The sequence below is a fragment of the Anas acuta genome, chromosome 11, assembly GCF_963932015.1.
Source record: "Anas acuta chromosome 11, bAnaAcu1.1, whole genome shotgun sequence".
In the NCBI taxonomy this organism is placed as follows: Eukaryota; Metazoa; Chordata; class Aves; order Anseriformes; family Anatidae; genus Anas; species Anas acuta.
In genome coordinates this window covers 13,998,226-14,015,194 of record NC_088989.1, presented here as the reverse complement: position 1 = coordinate 14,015,194, position 16,969 = coordinate 13,998,226, and the positions used below count along the sequence as shown (strand labels likewise).

At 69.9% G+C, this 16,969-nt stretch overlaps 4 protein-coding genes and 1 long non-coding RNA gene across 6 annotated transcripts; 1 reads left to right on the top strand and 4 right to left on the bottom strand.

The window, feature by feature from the left end:
* Nucleotides 1-309: 309 nt before the first annotated feature.
* HYAL1 (hyaluronidase 1) lies at nt 310-1,999 on the bottom strand. Its single transcript, XM_068694762.1, has 3 exons — nt 1,088-1,999; nt 846-935; nt 310-760 (listed from the first exon to the last, which is right to left on the bottom strand). The coding sequence occupies exons 1-3, from the start codon at nt 1,997-1,999 to the stop codon at nt 443-445; spliced, it is 1,320 nt and encodes a 439-aa protein (XP_068550863.1). The 3' UTR covers nt 310-442.
* Nucleotides 2,000-2,516: 517 nt separating this feature from the next.
* On the bottom strand, nt 2,517-4,808 carry HYAL2 (hyaluronidase 2). Its single transcript, XM_068694761.1, has 3 exons — nt 3,620-4,808; nt 3,184-3,273; nt 2,517-3,053 (listed from the first exon to the last, which is right to left on the bottom strand). Exons 1-3 carry the CDS (start codon nt 4,544-4,546, stop codon nt 2,649-2,651), a joined length of 1,422 nt encoding a protein of 473 aa, XP_068550862.1. The 5' UTR covers nt 4,547-4,808; the 3' UTR covers nt 2,517-2,648.
* Nucleotides 4,809-5,267: 459 nt separating this feature from the next.
* LOC137862572 (uncharacterized) lies at nt 5,268-7,723 on the top strand. Its single transcript, XR_011100402.1, has 2 exons — nt 5,268-5,410; nt 5,442-7,723. It is a non-coding gene; the product is annotated as an uncharacterized lncRNA (long non-coding RNA).
* Nucleotides 7,506-11,993, bottom strand: TUSC2 (tumor suppressor 2, mitochondrial calcium regulator). The gene is made up of 3 exons (XM_068694791.1): nt 11,746-11,993; nt 11,295-11,415; nt 7,506-9,714 (listed from the first exon to the last, which is right to left on the bottom strand). Exons 1-3 carry the CDS (start codon nt 11,901-11,903, stop codon nt 9,649-9,651), a joined length of 345 nt encoding a protein of 114 aa, XP_068550892.1. The 5' UTR covers nt 11,904-11,993; the 3' UTR covers nt 7,506-9,648.
* Nucleotides 11,994-12,203: 210 nt separating this feature from the next.
* RASSF1 (Ras association domain family member 1) lies at nt 12,204-16,495 on the bottom strand. 2 transcript variants are annotated; one of them, XM_068694778.1, is made up of 6 exons: nt 16,140-16,495; nt 15,363-15,484; nt 13,692-13,796; nt 13,318-13,603; nt 12,533-12,648; nt 12,204-12,446 (listed from the first exon to the last, which is right to left on the bottom strand). In XM_068694778.1, exons 1-6 carry the CDS (start codon nt 16,387-16,389, stop codon nt 12,300-12,302), a joined length of 1,026 nt encoding a protein of 341 aa, XP_068550879.1. In that variant the 5' UTR covers nt 16,390-16,495; the 3' UTR covers nt 12,204-12,299. The 2 variants fall into 2 exon arrangements, with proteins under 2 accessions (XP_068550879.1, XP_068550878.1); XM_068694777.1 differs by lacking the exons at nt 15,363-15,484; nt 16,140-16,495 and adding an exon at nt 14,397-14,946 and having other exon boundaries at nt 12,207-12,446.
* Nucleotides 16,496-16,969: the final 474 nt, after the last annotated feature.

Below are 16,969 nucleotides of genomic sequence, written 5' to 3'. Positions count from 1 at the left end.
AGTCATAACACTCAGCATGCCCTTGTGCGTTGTGTCCTCTCCTGCAGGGACAATTCCCCACGTGGGGAGGTGCCCGGGGAGAGCGGCAGGGCAGTGGCACCCAGGGCTCTGTATGGGCTGGAGCAAATCAGAGGGGATGGGTGCAGCGTGCTGAGCCTGCTGTGGGGCATTGGGGGGTGCTGCCAGACCCCACACCCCACTGCCAGGCCCTTCGCAGCACCCTGCAGTGTCACGGGTGGTCCTGGCTGTCCCCTTACCAACCCTGCCACCACCAGCAGCCGGAGCCACAGCAGAAGGACGCAGCAACACTGAGCTTTGCAGAGCGGTTTTATTTTCAGCCTGGGCTTTGCTTCCTCTCCTTCCCAGCTGGGTGCGAGGCGGTGCCACCCTCCCCACCTTGTGTGTGCCCAGCACGGGGGTGGGGACGGGACGCGGGCAGGGCTCACGGGGAGGCACGCTGGGTGTCGCAGCGCTCTCCCTGCCAGCCGCTGTAGCACTGGCAGCTGAAGCCTTCGGCCAGCTGGGACGTGTCCACGCCAGCAGCCAGGCTGCGCACCACGGGCTGGGGCTTGGCGGCCGACAGGTCGATGGCGAAGCGGAGCGGGTCGAGGTGCAGGAAGCTCTCCTGGTCCCCCCTGCGCACGCAGCGGCCGTGGCCGGAGCAGAGGCTCTGGCTGCACAGCTGGGCGCTGGTCGTCACGTTGACGATGTAGTGGCCCAGGGCACCGTCCAGGTAGTCCTTCAGCTTCAGGCACGTCTCCTGCACGGGGAGGTGGTATCACAGCCCCATCGCGGTGGGAATGAGGGTCCTGAGGTCCCCGACCCGCCTCCCCTCCCCAACTCACCTTGGAGGTGCTGTAGTTGGAGCTCCCCCAGAGCACGATGCCCGCAGCGCCCTGAGCCGCGCTCTCCCCGATGGTGTTCACCAGATCCTCCTGTGCCCGAGGGGAGAGGAGAGGTCACCTGGGCATGCCGCCACCCCACCAAAAGCCACCTGGCTTCAAGCCATCGGCCACCTTCTCCCAGCACGGTGCCGCAAAGCCCCAGAGCACCCCGGTGCCCCGCACCCCGTCCCCACCATCCCCACCTCGGAGAGGAAATCGATGGTGTTATCGAAGGCGATCTGGGCATAGGGCAGGACGGGGATGGCGGCGGCGAGGACGCCGTCCTGGACGGCAAAGGCCTCGGCCACGCGGTAGCGGACGTAGCTGAGCACCTTGCCGGTGCCCTTGAGCTGCGTGGGCAGGTAGATGCTGGGGTAGAGCGCCCGGCTGCTGTTCCAGAGCCACCCCAGCTCCTGGTTGCGCTGGCGCTCCACCGCCGGGCAGCTGCCGTCGTACTGCGGGCTGCCGAAATCATTGTTGTAGCAGTCGGGGAAGCCGTAGAAGCCCCAGTAGCCGCCGGGCCGCAGGCGCTCACCCAGCCGCAGCGTCTGCTCCATGAAGTTGCGGGCGGCTTCCTCGTACTGCTGCTGGGCCAGCTTCTCCACCAGGCTGGACGGCCACTCGGGGTGCTGCTGCCTCACCAGCTCCTCCGATCTCTGGCGGTAGACGTCCATGGAGCCCCAGTCGCGGACCCAGAGCGGGCGCCAGCTCTCCCAGTCGATGACGGCCAGCCCATCATAGGAGGCATCAGGCAGGGCATCCTGCACATCGCGGGCAGCCTGGTGGAGGTGTGCGGCCAGGCTGGCGTTCTGCGGCAGCCCCCCATCCACCGGGTCCCCCTGCGGGGAGTAGTGCGGGTAGAGCCCCAGGCGCTGGCTGTAGAAGAGGGTGACGTCCTGCCCCTCGAAGGCCTGCTGCGCGTTGGCCAGCACGTCGAAGACGCCGAGGGGCAGCGTGACGTTGTGCCAGCGGGCACACGGCTCGCTCGGCACGTTCCACACCGTGACGAAGGGACGGCCGGCGAGGACGGGACCGGGACCGGGACCGGTGGTGGTAGCAGCAGAGGTCGGGGTGGGCAGGAGCAGCAGGGTCCAGCAGTGCCACCACCGCCACATGGTGCCCGGGGACGGCGCGCTGGGGGCACGCGGGGCTTTTATGGGCAGCCCGGAGGGACACGGGGGTAAACCGGAGGCTGGCACGGTGGCGGGCCCTGGTTAATCAGTGACACGGGGGGGGGACACGGGACAAGGTCGGGTTGAGGACGGCTCCGCGCCGGTCCCGCCCGGTGCCCTCCGCGCCACCCCCCCGGCACCGGCCACGCTCGCGGGGTGGCGCCAAATCCGGGTGTGGGCGTGGCCTCGGGTGGCTGTGGGCGGGGCTAACGCCGCGGTGGGCGTGGCCTCGCCCGGGGGCGCGCCTTTAGTGCTCCACGTGTGTGCCCACCCCACCCCCCCAAGCACCCCCCAAGCCCCAGCCCCAAGGAGCCGCTGTCGCTCGGCGCCGCTTCGGCTTTAATCGCGGTGCGGCCACGCCGCCCCCGTCCCTCCCCTTACAACAGGAGAGGCCCCCCCCCGTGCCCTCCCTCCGTCCCCAGCCACCCCCCGGTGGGCACCAGCCCCCAGCACCCAGGGCAGGAGAGGGGTGACCCCCACCCCCCCCACCCCAATAAGCTGCCGAGCAGGCGATTTAGGGCCAGTGTCCCTCAGGTCCGCTACACCGCTGCAGAAAGAGGGTGCTGGGGGGCCCCGTCGCAGTCCAGTGAGGCTAGCGCCAGCCCAGGAGCAGCAGCAGCAGCAGCACCCCCAGTCCCATGGGCGTTGGGGGGCCGGGGGCTCCCCCACGGGGTCCTGCCGGCTGCTGGCAGCTGCTGCCCTGCCAGCCCTGGTAGCAGTGGCAGTGGAAATTGGTCCGTAGGAAGCGGGTGTCAGCGGGGGACAGGCGGCCCTCGGCCCAGAGGAGGGGGTGCTGGGGGTGCTCCGCGTCCCGGCGCCGCAGCTGGAAGCTGCTGGGGTTGAGGTGCAGGAAGACGTCGGCGGAGCTGTCCTGGCGCAGGCAGCGGCCCTGGCCCTGGCACAGCACCGTGCTGCAGAGCTGCGCTGCCGTCGTGACGTTGACGATGTAGCGGCCCAGGTCCCCCTCCAGGTAGTCCTTGATGGTCTGGCACGACTCCTGGGGAAAAGAAGAGGGGTCAGCAGGGGCGTGCTGGGGTGCCCCAGGGTGCATCCCAGGTGGAGAGGACGCCCTGTCATCAAGCCGTCAGTGCCCTCCCACCCCTCACCCAGGCAGACCCCAAACCTACCCGGTTTTTGGTGTAGTCTGCATCGCCCCAGAAGATGACCCCGGCTGCACCCAGCGCTGCACTCTCGCCAATGGTGGAGATCAGGTCCGGCTGCAGGGACAGAGCCTGGTTAGTGCCCATGGGCCCCATGAAGCACAGGGTGTCCCAAAAATACCCATGCCACGGGGCGAGGAGACTGTCCTGGCTCCTCAGAGAGGAGCCTGCACCCAGACCCTCCTCCCTGGGGCTGGACCGACCAGCACAGGAGCCGAGGGCTCTCACAGCTCAGGGTCCCAGCTACCAGGACCCATGTGTCCAGTGACACCTCCCAAGGGAGGGGACATGGGGACAGCGGCCAGCACCCTGGCCAGCCCAGAACCTCTTTCCATCATGGGTTGAGGCCACCTATGGCTGGGATGAGGACAGCCCAACAGCACGGCCCCGCTGCCAGCCCTACCTGGCTGAGCACGTCCATCTTGCGGATGTAGGTGGGCCGGGTGTAGACGAAGACGGGCAGGCTGTAGCCGTCGTGGTGCTGCTGCGAGATGCGCATGGCCTCCATCACCCGCGCCCGCACGAACTTGCGGCTGTTGGGGGTGGAGGCCAGGAGGGGGTCGAGGTAGATGGAGGGGTAGAGCGCCATGCTCTCCCTCCACAGCCACGCCAGCTGGTCGTTGCGCGTCTTCTCCACGTCCGGGCACTGCCCCGTGTAGCTCTCCTTGTTCTTGCTGTAGTCGTGGTTGTAGCAGTCGGGGAAGAGGTAGAAGCCCCAGAGCTGCTTGGGGCGGAAGCTCTTGGCCGAGCGCAGCGTGCTCACCATGAACTGCCGCGCCGCCGACTCGAACTCGAAGACCGCCTGCTTGTTCACCTCCTCCAGGGAGCGGTGGGGCTGCCGCTGCACCACCAGCTGCCGCGAGACCTCCTGGTAGACGTCCTTGGGCTTCCAGTTGCGCACCCAGATGGGCCGCCACTCCTCCCAGTCGATGACGGCCAACCCCTCCTTGGCGGGCGAGCGGATGTACTTGCCGATCCCCTCCTGGAGCCGGGCGAGGTGCTCGGCCAGGCTGCTGAGCTGGGGCACGCCGCCGTTGACGGGCACGCGCTGGCTGGTGTAGTAGGGGTAGAGCCCCAGGCGCTCCTTGTAGAAGATGGTGAGGTTCTGGTCCACGAAGCCCTCGTTGGGCGACGCCTGCAGGTCGAAGATGCTGAAGTCCAGGGCCACCTGGAAGCGGGGCTTGCAGTCCTGGGTGGGCACGTTCCAGGCCACCAGGAACGGCCGCCGGGTCAGCAGCGGGGCCGCCGACGGCTTCTCGGGGGGCTGCCGGGCCAGGGCCAGCAGCGCCAGCCAGGGCAGCGCCAGCGCCGCCGAGCAGCCCCCGCGCATCGTGCGGGCACCGGGCGGGGGGCGAGCCCGGCCCCGCTCCGCTCCTCTCCGCTCCCCTCCCTCCGCCTCCGCCGCCTTTGTCCGGGACAAAGCCACCGGGGCGCGGCCGGCGCGGGGCAGCCACGTGCGGCGGGGCCGCCCCCTCCCGCTCCCGGTGCGGGCCCGGCGCCGGAGCCCCGCTGCCGCCCCGCGCCCCCTCCCCGCCCGCCCCGCACCGCCGCCGCTCCCCGCAGCCGCTGCCCGGCCCCGCCGCCCGCTCCGGCCCCGCTCCCGCCGCGCACCCCCGGCGCCGCCCCCCCGCCGCCCGCTTTAAGGCGCCCGGCGCGCACCACGCCCGCCGCCGAGGGGGTGCCGCCCCCCCCCTGCACCGCCCGGCACGGCCCGGCCCGGCCCCGCCCGCGGCTCAGCCCCCGCTGCGGGGGCGCCGCTGCCCGCGAGGAGCCGGCGGAGCGGAGCGGGGCGGCCGGGATGCGGATACCGGGGGGGCAGAGCCCCGGTAACGGAGCGCCCCCCCCCCGCGTACTGCGCTTGGTACGGCCCGGCCGGCCTCGCGCCGCGGGGGGCGGGGCCTGGGCCAGGGGCGGGGCCGCCGGCAGGGGGCGCCAGGGGGCGGGGGGGGCCCGGGGAGGTGGCACCATGGGGGGGTGGCACCAGGACAGTGGTGGCCCCATAGCGGTGTCCCCATAGCGGTGTCCCCAGGGAGGTGGTGGCCCCAGGGTGGTGTCCCCAGGGAGGTGTCCCCAAGGCAGTGGTGTCCCCATGGCCATGGTGTCCCCCCATAGCACTGTCCCACCACAGCGGTGTCCCCAAGGTGGTGGTGTGCCCCCATAGCGGTGTCCTCAGGGCCATGGTGTCCCCACAGTGGTGTCCCCAGTGCCACGGTGTCCCCAGGGAGGTGTCCCCATGGCAGTGGTGTCCCCCCATAGCGGTGTCCCCAGGGAGGTGGTGGCCCCAGGGTGGTGTCCCCAAGGCGGTGGTGTCCCCATGGAGGTGGTGTCCCCACAGCGCTGTCCCCATGGCAGTGCCATGTGTCCCCACCAGGAGCCAGGCCGTCCTCAGCAGGACGCTTGGTGCTGCCGGCTCTGCTGCTCGCCCCCTGCCTCATCCCTGGGGACAGGGACAGGGAGCGGCGGACGCGGGGACACGGTGGCGGTGGCTGTCCCCACGTCCTGCCCGTGAGCAGGGTGGCCGGAGGGAAGGCAGTGCCCGAGCGTCACCGCCAGCGGGGATGAAATCAGCCCCAAGACAGCTGCGGAGAGGCTGGGCCACCACGGCCCCACTGCCATCTCCCGGAGTGACACGGCGGGGACACACGGGCTGTGCCGGGACCCTCCCTGCCCTGGTGTCCCCTCGGCAGGCAGCGGGGACAGGGCCCAACCAGCCTCGGTGCCCTGCAGGAGCCCCGGCTGCTGGGGACATGGGGACAGCAGCTCCCCGCGGTGTCCCCATCCCTGCCCCTGCTCACCCCCTGTCCCCATGAACTCGCCACGAGGACAGGAACGTCCCCCAGCAGCAGCGGTGGCCCCCACCCACCCGCTGCCGGTGCCGCCAGGATGGGGACTGCGGGGACAGGAGCCACCCAGCCCGGACAAGGGTGGGAAGCCCAGGGCGAGCCCGGCCGGCGCGGGGAAGGAAGCGGGGCTGAATCTCCGGAAGCGCTCCCCGGGGACGGGAGCGCCATCGTGTCACCGCCCCGAGTCCGTCCCCGTCCCCTCAGCAGGGTCCAGCCCGGGCGATCCCCCATGGGTGGCTTTGGGGCTCCATCCGCGTCCAGCCTGGGATCCCGCAGCGCCCACGGTGCCGCCAGCAGAGCTGCCAAAAAAACTCCGCCAAGAGCCAAGAAATCCACCCGGCGGGCACTGCCCTTCCCCTGCGTGCTGCCTGCTGGGGCCGTAAACAGGCGCAAGAAAATGCCTCAAATTTTCCATCCCCGTGTGCCGGGGGCCGGGTGGCACCCGCGGTGGCTGGGGGTCAGGGCCGGGCGGGCTGTGGGGGCGCAGGAGCGGGGCCCGGCCGCGTGTCGCAGCGGGACGCGGAGCTGCCCGGGGCCGAGCCAGGGCGGCCGCATTGTTCTGCCGCGCCCGGCCGTGACGCCCGCCACCGGGACACCGCGAGCCGTCCCCGCCGGGGTCGGTCCCCACGGGACAGCGGGCAGAGCCGGTGCTCCGGGAGCTGTGGCAGCATCCCCACGAGCTGCGTAGGTTGCTGTCATGAAACCTTTCGTCAGCGGCTCGATTTCCAGCCGGCCGGCGTGGAGGAAATGATGCGAGGCACATGCGGTGGCAGGAAAAGGCTCGCGGGGCTGCGGGGTCGAGCAGGATGCAGGGCTGCGCTGAGATCATGCTCGCTCCGTCCGGCAGGGCCGGGACAGCGGGCGGCATCCCGGCGTGGGGTCACGCTGGCGATGAGAAACTCGTTAGCTGAGAGCAACTGACGAGGCCCCGATTTGTCAGGCGGGTGATTAAGGAGCGGACGCGCAGATCCTGTCCCCGTGGGGCTCGGCTTGAGTCAGCGCAGCGCGGCCGCATGCAGCCAGGGCAGATTTCCACTCGGTTTGGGAAGAGGAGCCGGCCCCAGCAGCTCGTTAAGCAGCAGGTCCCAAATCCCAAGCCGGGGCATCAAAGGGGTCACCGCTAACGGCCCCGGCAGCAGGAGCCCTCCCTGCTGGTGCTCGCACTCACCCGAGCAGCCTCCTCCGCGCGCTCCTGCCCACTTGGGAAAAAATCCGTGAGCGAGCAGAGGGCTTAGTGGCTTGGACTCATCCAGCACCACGTTCACGAGCCCCCACCCGGTGCCGGAGGACGCCGGGAGCTGCCGGGTTTCGCCACCGTTTTGGCACCAGGCAGCAAGAGGCGGCTGTGGTTTCGGAGAGGAGAAGCTGAGATTCCTCGGGTCCCCGCAGCCTCCCTCCTCGCGCGGGCTCCCGGCCGCGGCCCTCCCCATTGAGCCGCTCCCAACCTTGCGGGATCTACAAACAATTTTATTGAAATTTAACAAAAGTAGACAGATGCACTCGGAGGCAGAGGAAGGGCCATAAATAGTGTACGTTTCTCAACCCCCCCGCTTCCTATCCACACGCTAGAGGAGCAAGAACCCTAGTGTCGGTGAGTACGCTTCGGCTACACATCCACACGGGGAAGCACAAAGTTGCACAGAGGTGGTAAAAAAAAAAAATAACACACGGCAAGGAAACCTTCCTTTTTTTTTTTTGCTTGCTCCAACGACACAGTGGACACAGATACTATTTACAGCGATCTTCACATTTTTCCGGGTGCCTTCAGCCGCTCCCGAGGACCCTCCAGGCTGGGGAGGAGAAGCAGGGCGAGGCAGATTGGCGCCTGCCCGCATGGCTTCGCCGCCTCTCCTCGGCGGGGAGAAGAGGGTGGGAGAAGGCGAGTTTCTGGGGGAAGCGCGGCTCGCTGCCCTGGGGGAAGGGAGGAGGGGCAGGGCAGCCTCTCAGCGAGAACAAAGCGGCCCCAGAGAGGCGGTTTTCCAGGAGATTGCGGTCTGAGCCCGACTCGGAGCAGGTGGCGTGAATAAGAAACTCTTCAGAGGGGGATTGTTTGAAGACAGACTCTTTCAAGCAAGCGGGAGAACAAAAGATGGGGAGAGAGGCGCCCAGCATCACAGTGTAGACCAGCTCCCCGCTGGAGCCCTGCCCGGCACATCCGCCTCGCCCTCCGTGCCCGCCCTGTCACTGGAACAGCGGGTGGGGGACGCGGAGGGAAGAGGTGGTGACAGGAAGACGGCAACAGCCACGCCGCGGTTATCTCCCCGGAGCCAGGAATGTGGCCCCGCGCCCGGGGCCGCTCCGGCTGGGCACAGGGATGGATACGGGATTGGATACATCCAACGCAGACGCCGATAGGGCCGGCAGCCAAGCGCCAGCAGCTTAAATCAAAAAAAAATAAAAATAATCGAGGTAGCGAACGTCTGAAGTGCTTAGAAAGTAAATAAGTTCTGGGATGAAAGAGCGGGGAAGCCGGGCGGGCTGCTGCGGGAGCGGGCTGCGGGGCAGGCTGACACAAGGCTCCTCGGGGCCGTCGCCGGTCCCGCAGAAGCCGGCCCGGAGCCCCGGGGCCCGCTGGCAGAGGGGGGAAGATTTTTGGGTGCGGCTGAGGCGCCCCCGGCCTCGAGCAGGAAGGGTGAGGAGAAGAGAGCAGGACCTTCCGGAACGGAGCAGAAAGCCTCCCGTTAAAGTGCATGGCGTTTCTCCTCCTGCCGCCAGCTGGGGCGCGGGGGGAACCGTGGTTCACATGGCCAGGGAGATTTCCAAGCCGGGGCAGGCCTAGCGACCGATTGTTTGCGAGGGACGGGGAGGGAAGCGATGATTTCCTTCCTGCCGGGCTCTGCTGAGGCCGATCCCATCGGGAGGGAGGGCGAAGCTGAGGCGATGCCCGGCCCCGTGGCAGCGAGGGGCCGTGCTCTGCAGGAGCCAACTCGCTCACGCGGCGCGGGCGGGGAGGAACCCGGAGGGCCCCACAGCCGGGCAGCGCGAGCGGGGAACGCGCACGGGGAAGGAGCAGAGGTCCGAGGGAACGGCACCCGATCTCCACCCCAAGAGGAACGCAGCACCCACCGGGCGTGCTGCCGGCCCGGCTCCTGGTCCCCCTCCGTCAGAGCCAGCGGGGAGCTCCGCACAGCGCCGCGGTGCCGGCCTCCTCACCGCCGGGCAGCGGTCACCTTGTCCTGGCTCTCCTGGGGCATACCTGAGAAGCAGGGGGCTTTGTCTGCTGAGCAGCGCGGGCTCGCTCTCCCTTTGCCAGCTCAAACGCAGCAGCTCGCGTGCAGTTCCAGTCACCCATCCGAACGTCGGCTAGAGGCTACGAAAGAGATTTCAAGTCTTCTGACTCAAGCAGGGGTGTTTGTAAGCAGTCGTTGCACGAGGTCACCCATCTCCTGCGAGGAGCAGCAGCCAAGCACAGCCCGGCCGAGCCCGCTCCGTCCCGCCTTGCCCCCGGGCGAGGGGAGAGCCACAATCCACGTCTGAGTGTCCGAGCGTCCTCCTTCATCCGAGCGCCCTCCGCTTCGCCGGGAACTCGGGGCAGCCTCGCGCGGTGACACTCGGGGCAGTCCCGCCCGTGGGCAGCAGCACCCGGCGGTCACACCTCGCAGATGATCACGGGGAAATCCACATGAATGCGAGGGTGCTCCAGTTTCACTATACCCTGAAAGGAGAGGCAGGGCGGTGGGCAGGGGGACAGAACGAGCGCTCTGGAGGCAGACGAAGCTCCGCGAATTGCCCTGTACGGTGTCGGCACCACGAAGGGCACCGTGCCCTCGAGGAGCTGGGCCAGGAACTGGTCCCTGAAGCCGCTGTGGCACCGGGTACCCGCAAGCAGCAGCGTGCAATGCAGAAACGCTCTGCCCTTTGCCCTCATCCCTGGAGAGCCAACGAGGCGCGGCCGCTGCCGCCCACGCCGGGTCTGGAGCGCAGCCGGGCGCGGGAGGAGGGAGCCGCTCTGCCAGGCACTGCCCGTGCAGCAGCTGAGGCGTGACTGGCAGAGAGCGGCTGCCTGGGCTGCTCCCCCGGCACCTCACATCCACGGGATTTAAAAGACTGAAAAGAGCTCTCTGAGAGAAAGCAGCGAGGGCAGCTGGCACGCAAGAAAAGCAGCTTTCTGTCCAGAGGGGATGCTGCTGAATGCAGGCTCCGTCCACGCCAGCTACAGGCGCCTTTCCCATGCCCTGGGGCAAGCGTCCTCCTGTCACAGCACCGCCAGGACCCTCTCGCTGGGCGGCAGCGTGAGCGGGGCACCGTGCCCGCCGGGGCGAGAAGCACGTGCCTGCTTGGCAGGAGCAGGATAAAGGCCCACAGAAAAACCTGGCCCCGTGAAAAGCCGCTCTGTGCCCTCTCCAGCTGGGCCAAGCTCTCCCACTGGGTGGGTTTTAACCTGCACCAAGGGCTGGGACGCAGCTCCCTGTCCATGCCCCGCCGCTGTCAGAGCAGCAGAGCCTGTCCTGCTGGGGGCTGCCCACCCCTGGAGCACACCAACAGCTCCCCCTGGGCTCACGCCTGCGTCCTGCCTTTCTGTGTACCTCAGACTCCTGCGGGGTGCTCTGCAGCCGGGCTTCCTCCTCCCTTCTCACCATTTACACCCCTGAGAAGCTTCCCTACGCTTCAGTTGTCTTTCTCCCGCACCCCAATTAGCATCCCGCCTCCTGCCTGGCTTCACCATGTTCACTTATATTGAGGGAGCACTAAATCCTGAGCACCTCCGAAGAGCGAAAAACATCGCTGGCAGCACTATTGTCACTACCGAGCTGGAAGGGGGATGGGCACGCTCGTGTCAGCACATGACTGGCTTTGGCTGCTGCTCCCAAACTCTCCACTGTGATGTGACAGCTGTGCGAACACCTGCGCCTCAGGGCAGGTGTTTGGTGCTGGGCTGCCACGGCCTGGTGCTGCACCCTGCCACACACACCTAGGTGAGCCACCTCCCGGCCTGGTGGCTCTAAAGGACTGGGGCTCTGCTCCTCCCTGGAAAGGGAGCCTGGAGGCTGTCACCATCTCTCCCTCTTCTACCACAGCCTGGCAAGGTGACGTGGGGCAGCTGGGACACTCAGCAGCTGCAGCTCGGGAGTAGGAGCTGTGGGAAAAGCAGAAAGCCAGCGCCCTGCCTGCAGTACGGTGCCCTGAGGTTTCCTCCTAACCCCGAGGCGTGCAGGAGCTGCTGCAAGGCTAGGACCGCGGGCGCAAGCAGGACGTTTCACCACCTGCCTTCCCCCACCCCTCTGCGCACAATACCTGAGGTATCAGGTTCTTGTGGATCCTCTTCAGCTTGGCACGCTTCCTCCCGTTCTTGGTAACGATTGTCTCCTCATAGAACTCGTGGGCAAGGTCCCCGTCCTCGTCGTAGTACATGGAGCTGCGGGAAGGCGCGGGGGGGCGGGACGACACGTCAGAGGGGCAGCAGCACCAACGGCCCCGGTGCTCGGCGGCTGCTCCGGGCCATCCGCAGGGCCAGGCGGGGGGGCAGTGACAGGGGCGGCCCCTCCCCAGCCCCTCCGGTCCCGGTCCCGGCTCCAGCCGCTGCCGACGGGCCCAGGGATGCACCGCGGGCCCGCTCCGGGCGGCGGCCGCGTTGCCACGGCAACGGCCCCCCTAGCAACCCCCCCATAGCAACCGCCCCGCGCGCCCATTCGCTGCCCCGTTGCCATGGCAACGCCCCCCCCCCCCCCCCCGTCCCGTCTCTCACCCGCGGCGCGTGAACACGAAGGGGGTGGCGGCTCGCGCGCCCCGCGGCCTGGCCAGGGCCTGCTGCCCGCCGGGGCCCTCGGCGCCGCCGCCGCCGCCGCCCGCCGCCGAGGAGGCGAAAGGCCACAGCCCCCGCGACTTGGAGCCGCTGGCGCCCATAGCGGCGGGGCCCCGAGGCGGGGCGGGGGCCGGGCGGCGGCACCGAGGAGCTCCCGGCCGCCTCCTGCCTCCGCCGCCGCCGCTGCCTTGCGACACTTCCGGCGCGCGCGGCGGCGCCCCCTGCACGTGACACGGGGAGGCCACGTGACCCGGGGAGGCCACGTGACAGCGGCGCCCGCTCCACCCCACCCCGCCCCTCCCCTCCCCGTCCCGCCGAGGCCGCGGGTTCGAATCCCGGCTCCGCCACAAGTCGCACACAGAGGCCTGAGGCGCGGGGGTGCAGCCGCTTTATTCCTGTCCCCCCAGCCCCATCCCGCCCCATCCCGTCCCGTTCCGTCCCAGCGACGTCCCCCCGCCGGCAGGTGTCCGTCCTGGTGCTGCTGGTGGTGGCGGTGGTCACCGCGGTGCCCTCATGGCCAGGGCGTCCTGCATCTCGCGGCGGCAGCGGGCGTAGCGGTGCCGGACGCGCCGCACCTGCTCGTCCTCCTCGCGCTGCAGGATGCGCAGGAAGTTGTGCAGCTCGGGCAGGGTGAAGGCGTCCCACTGCGGGGCACAGCGCGCCTGGCACCGGGCACGGCAACGGCACCGTGCCCCGCAGCGCCCGGCCCCAACACCGTCCCCGTACTCACGTTGACCTCCCCGCTGTCGTTCTCCTTCAGCACGAAGCTCAGCGCCTTCTCGCTGGGGCCGGCCAGCAGGCGCAGCCGAAGCGGCTGCTCCTCGTCCGAGAGCTTGCGGAGGAACACTGCGGGTGGGGGGCTGCGGGTCAGCACCGCCGGGGTGCTGCTGGCACCATGGGGACGCCGCCGCCAGCGTGGGGATGGGGACACCACGGGGGTGTGATCGGTGTTATGGGGACACCACTGCCATAGGGATGGCACCAACGTCATGGGGACACAATCACCAAGGGGACACGGTCATTGTCATGGGGTTACCACCACCATAGGGATGGGGACACCACCATGGGGACACAATCACTACTATGGTGACACTACCACCACCATCATGGGAACACAGTCACAACCATCATGGGGACACAATCACCAAGGGAACACAGTCACCATGAAAGGGACACAATCACCACCAAGGGAACACCACCACCACCACCAAGGGGACACAATCACCACAGGGACACAATCACAATCATGGGGACACAATCACCACCGAGGATACCGCCACCAAGGGGACACAATCACCACCAAGGGGACACCGCCACCACTAGAGGGGGACACACCACCCACCACCACTGGGGACACTGCCACCGTGGGGACACTGATGCAAATGGGGACACCACTGTCAGGGGGGCCACCACCCTACAGGGACACTGCTGCCCGGGGAGTGCTGCCACCACAGGGCCACCACCACGAGGCCGGTGCCGCTGCGGGGACACCACCGGGACCCCCCCAGGCGCTACCTTGGTCATCCTTCTCGGACCTCTCGAAGAGGGCGAACTTTCGGGGGTCGTCCACCACGGTGAACTTCCTGAGCAGGGCGCTGATGACCTCGCTGGCACGGGTGTGCGAGAGGACGTGCAGGTGCTTGACGGTGCCTCGGGGCAGGTAGAAGGACGTGCGGCGCTTCACCCCCGGCCCGCGCTGCCCCGGCCGCCCCCCAGGCCCCCGCTTGGCAGCTGGCACGGAGACGGGACGCGCCAGCTTCAGCTGCACCTTGATGAAGCCGGTGAAGGAGCCGTCCTTGTTCTGCCGCGGGGGGAGACGTAGGGGTGGTGAGTGGGGGACCCAGGGCAGGGCGCCGCAGTCCCCGACGTCCCCCCCGATGTCCCTGTACCAGGCTCATGAAGAGGTTGCTGTTGATCTGGCTGTTGTACTCCTTGATGCGCTGCTCCACCTGCGCCGGGTCCAGCTCGGCCGTGTCCCAGCTGCTGGGCTCATCCTGCGGGAGGGCAGCGGGGCTGAGCGGCCACCCCGGGGGGACACCGCACGCACAGACGTGGCCCTACCCCGGCAACAGTGGACGGGGCGTGCGGGGTTGCATCAGCCACCGGCCTCGTGTCCCCTCTCGGCGTCCCAGATCACGGCGGTGTCCCCGAGGCTGCCGCCAGCCCGGCACCGGGACGGGGCTGGGTACCCGATGGGGACACCCTGGGGGTTTGGGGCAGCCCGCCTGGAGCCGCTAATGAGTATTTGGCTAATGAGTATTTCCGTGGTGCCGCGGGGCTGAAGCGCAGCCTGGGGGGGGGCTGCTGGAGGGACCCTGCTTGGGTATGGAGACAGCTCCGCGCGCAGCCCACGGGCGCCCCGCAGCCAGCGTGGGCACCCCAGGGACACCCCAAAACCCCCCCCATGGGCACCCCACGGCCACCCCGCCCCAAGCCATGCGCGCCCCCCGCGCTGCCCCGGCACGCAGCCAGGACCGACCCCCCCCAACACCGTGTCCCCCCCCCATGACGTCACCCCCCCATGACGTCACCCCCCATGACGTCACCCCCCGTGACGTCACCCCCCGTGACGTCAGAGGCGGCTCGGGACCGACCTGGCGGCGGCGCGGGCGGCGGCCGAGGGAGGTGCGGGCGGTGTAGAAGAGCTCGGGCTCGGAGTCGGAGTCCTCCTGGCTGCAGTAGCCGCTGCTGGCCGCGCTGCCCCCCGTGCCCCCCGCGCCGCCCCAGCGCAGAGCCAGCGCCGCCGCCGCCGCCGCCCCGCAGCCCCCGGCCACCGCCCCCGGCCCTGCCCCGGTCCCGGTCCCGGCTCCGGTCCCGGCCACGGCTGCGGCCCCTGCCCGGGCACAGGGGCTCTCCCTGCCCCTCGCCAGCCCGGCCGCTCCGGCTCGGCTCCGCACGGCCCCGCTGCGCCCCGAGCGCTTCGGCGCCGCCGCTCGGCTCGGTCCCGGCGCGGCTCGGCTCGGCTCGGGCCCCGCTCGGCGCGGCACCGTGGCCCGCTCCCGGCGCGGCTCGGTTCGGCGCGGTCCCTGTCGCGACCCCAGCCTCGGCTCGGTGCTGCCCGCTCCCCGCTGCCCGGCTCGGCTCGGCTCGGCTCGGCGCGGCCCCGCTGCTGTCCCGGCTCGGCTCGGCTCAGCACGGCTCCGCCCCGCCGCGGCCGTTGAGCTGACGCGGGCCGGGGGCGGCGCGGCTCGGCCCCGTTTCCGGCGGTGATTTCACCCGGGCAGGCTGCCCGAGGGGGTCCTGGGCTGCGGGGGGGCACGGCACGGCACGGCACGGCACGGCATTGTACAGCACAGCATGCCTTGGCACGGCATGGCACGGCACCGCACACCTTGGCATGGCACGGCACAGCACAGCTTAGCGCACCTTGGCATGGCATGGCACGGCTCGGCACGGCTTGGCACGGCACAGCACAGCATAGCACACCTTGGCATGGCACGGCTTGGCACAACACGGCTTGGCACAGTATAGCACACCTTGGCACGGCACAGCACGGCATGGCACGGCACAGCCCATCCTGGGTTTTGTCCCCCCCTCCCCGTGCGCCCCACGTCCCCTACCACATTCGTGTCCTTCTCCAGCTCCTGCTCGGTGCCGTCGTCCTCGTCCCCGGTGCCCAGGGGCCCGCTGCAGTCCAGCCGCACCAGGGCCCGGCACCGGTAGTGGCAGGTGAAGCTGCAGTCTGGGGACAGGGACAGGGGGCATAGTGGGGACACCGGCACCGCCAGACCCCCAGCTCCACCCGGGGGATTTGGGGGTGATTTGGGGGTGCTGCCTGCCCACACTGTGCTGGGGCACCCAGAGCCAACACCCGCATGGGACCCGGTGCTGTGCTGCGCTGCCTGCTGGTACCGGGACACTCCTGTCCCCTCCCCGGGCTGCCTGTGGGGAGGATGCTTGGGACCAGGACCCTCGGTTTGGGGGTGCTTGGTGCTGGGACACCCGCTGCCCGGGGGGTGCTCAGTACCGGGATGCTCAGTATGGGGATGCTCGGTACCGGGACACTCACTGCCCGGGGGGTGCTCAGTACCGGGATGCCCACTGCCCAGGGGGACACTCGGTACCGGGATGCTCGGTACCGGGACACCCACTGCCCGGGGGGATGCTCGGTACCGGGATGCTCGGTATGGGGACGCCCACTGCCTGGGGGGACACTCGGTCCCGGGACGCTTGGTCCCGGGATGCTCGGTCCCGGGGTGCCCGCTACCCGGGGGATGCTCGGTACCGGGGGATGCTCGGTACCGGGATGCTCGGTCCCGGGATGCTCGGTACCGGGATGCTCGGTCCCGGGACGCCGTGCCCGGCGACGGACGGCCGGGCTGGGGAGCGCTACTCACGGCGGCACTGGAGGCTCTTCCTGCCGCCCCCCCAGATGAAATCCCCGCAGAGGTCGCACCAGGTGTGGAGCCCGCGGCGCCGCGGCTCGAAGCGGTGCCCGGTGCCCGGTGCCGCCGCCAGCCGGGGCTCGGGCCGTGCCGCGGGGCCGTGCCTCCGGGCCGGGCTGATGCGCAGCGCGTTGGCTCGCTCCAAGCGGCCCCGGCCCGGCCGCGGCTCCGGCTGCAGCTCCCGCAGCTCGATCAGCTCCATGGCCCCGGGAGCCGCGCGGCACCGCCGGGGAAACTGAGGCACGGCCGGGGCCGCTCCACGCCCCCCCCCCCGGCCCCGGCGAGCGGCGGCTGAACCGGTGGCGGCTCCGCTGGCTGCGGGCGGCGGGGCGGGCTGGAGGCGGGGACGGGGCGGGGGGCCCGGGGCGGCCCCGCTCCGTGCGGTCCCGGGACCGGAGCTGCCCCGCTCCGTGCCTCAGTTTCCCCGACGGGGCCGCCCCGATCGGCCCCCGGGTCCCGGCGGCAGCGGCACCCCCGAGCCGTGCCCGGGGGCTGCCAGGGGGCAGCGCTTTTGGGACACCCGGTGAGAAAACGCAGCCGGTGGCACTGCCACCTCCACCAATCTGGCTGCTGGGGAGCAAAGCCCAGCTCCCAGCCGGGCTGCTGCAAGCCCCAGTGACACCAGTGACAGCACTGGGATCCCCCCCAGTGCCCTGGGACCAAGCCCTTGGTGCTGACGCCCCAGGAGAGAGAGAGAGAGAGAGAGCATCTTCCTCGGAGCCTGGGAGATGGCAGCTGCTGAGCACCTCAGAGCCTCGCCTGCTCGCTCAGGTCCTCGTGCT

Bases quoted from the DNA above. Each gene is read 5' to 3' on its own strand.
- HYAL2 (XM_068694761.1), bottom strand. From the start codon at position 4,546: ATGCGCGGGGGCTGCTCGGCGGCGCTGGCGCTGCCCTGGCTGGCGCTG. The intron at 3,274-3,619 runs GTAGGGCTGGCA...CTGTCCCTGCAG, and splicing joins AGATGGACGTGCTCAGCCAG to CCGGACCTGATCTCCACCAT. The intron at 3,054-3,183 runs GTAGGTTTGGGG...TCTTTTCCCCAG, and splicing joins CAGACTACACCAAAAACCGG to GAGTCGTGCCAGACCATCAA.
- RASSF1 (XM_068694778.1), bottom strand. From the start codon at position 16,389: ATGGAGCTGATCGAGCTGCGGGAGCTGCAGCCGGAGCCGCGGCCGGGC. The intron at 12,649-13,317 runs GTAGCGCCTGGG...CCCCACCCGCAG, and splicing joins GTCCGAGAAGGATGACCAAG to TGTTCCTCCGCAAGCTCTCG. The intron at 12,447-12,532 runs GTGAGTACGGGG...TGTGCCCCGCAG, and splicing joins ACGACAGCGGGGAGGTCAAC to TGGGACGCCTTCACCCTGCC.
- TUSC2 (XM_068694791.1), bottom strand. From the start codon at position 11,903: ATGGGCGCCAGCGGCTCCAAGTCGCGGGGGCTGTGGCCTTTCGCCTCC. The intron at 11,416-11,745 runs GTGAGAGACGGG...GCCTTCCCGCAG, and splicing joins TTCGTGTTCACGCGCCGCGG to CTCCATGTACTACGACGAGG. The intron at 9,715-11,294 runs GTATTGTGCGCA...CTCTCCTTTCAG, and splicing joins ACAAGAACCTGATACCTCAG to GGTATAGTGAAACTGGAGCA.
- HYAL1 (XM_068694762.1), bottom strand. From the start codon at position 1,999: ATGTGGCGGTGGTGGCACTGCTGGACCCTGCTGCTCCTGCCCACCCCG. The intron at 936-1,087 runs GTGGGGATGGTG...CCTCGGGCACAG, and splicing joins CCATCGATTTCCTCTCCGAG to GAGGATCTGGTGAACACCAT. The intron at 761-845 runs GTGAGTTGGGGA...CTCCCCGTGCAG, and splicing joins CCAACTACAGCACCTCCAAG to GAGACGTGCCTGAAGCTGAA.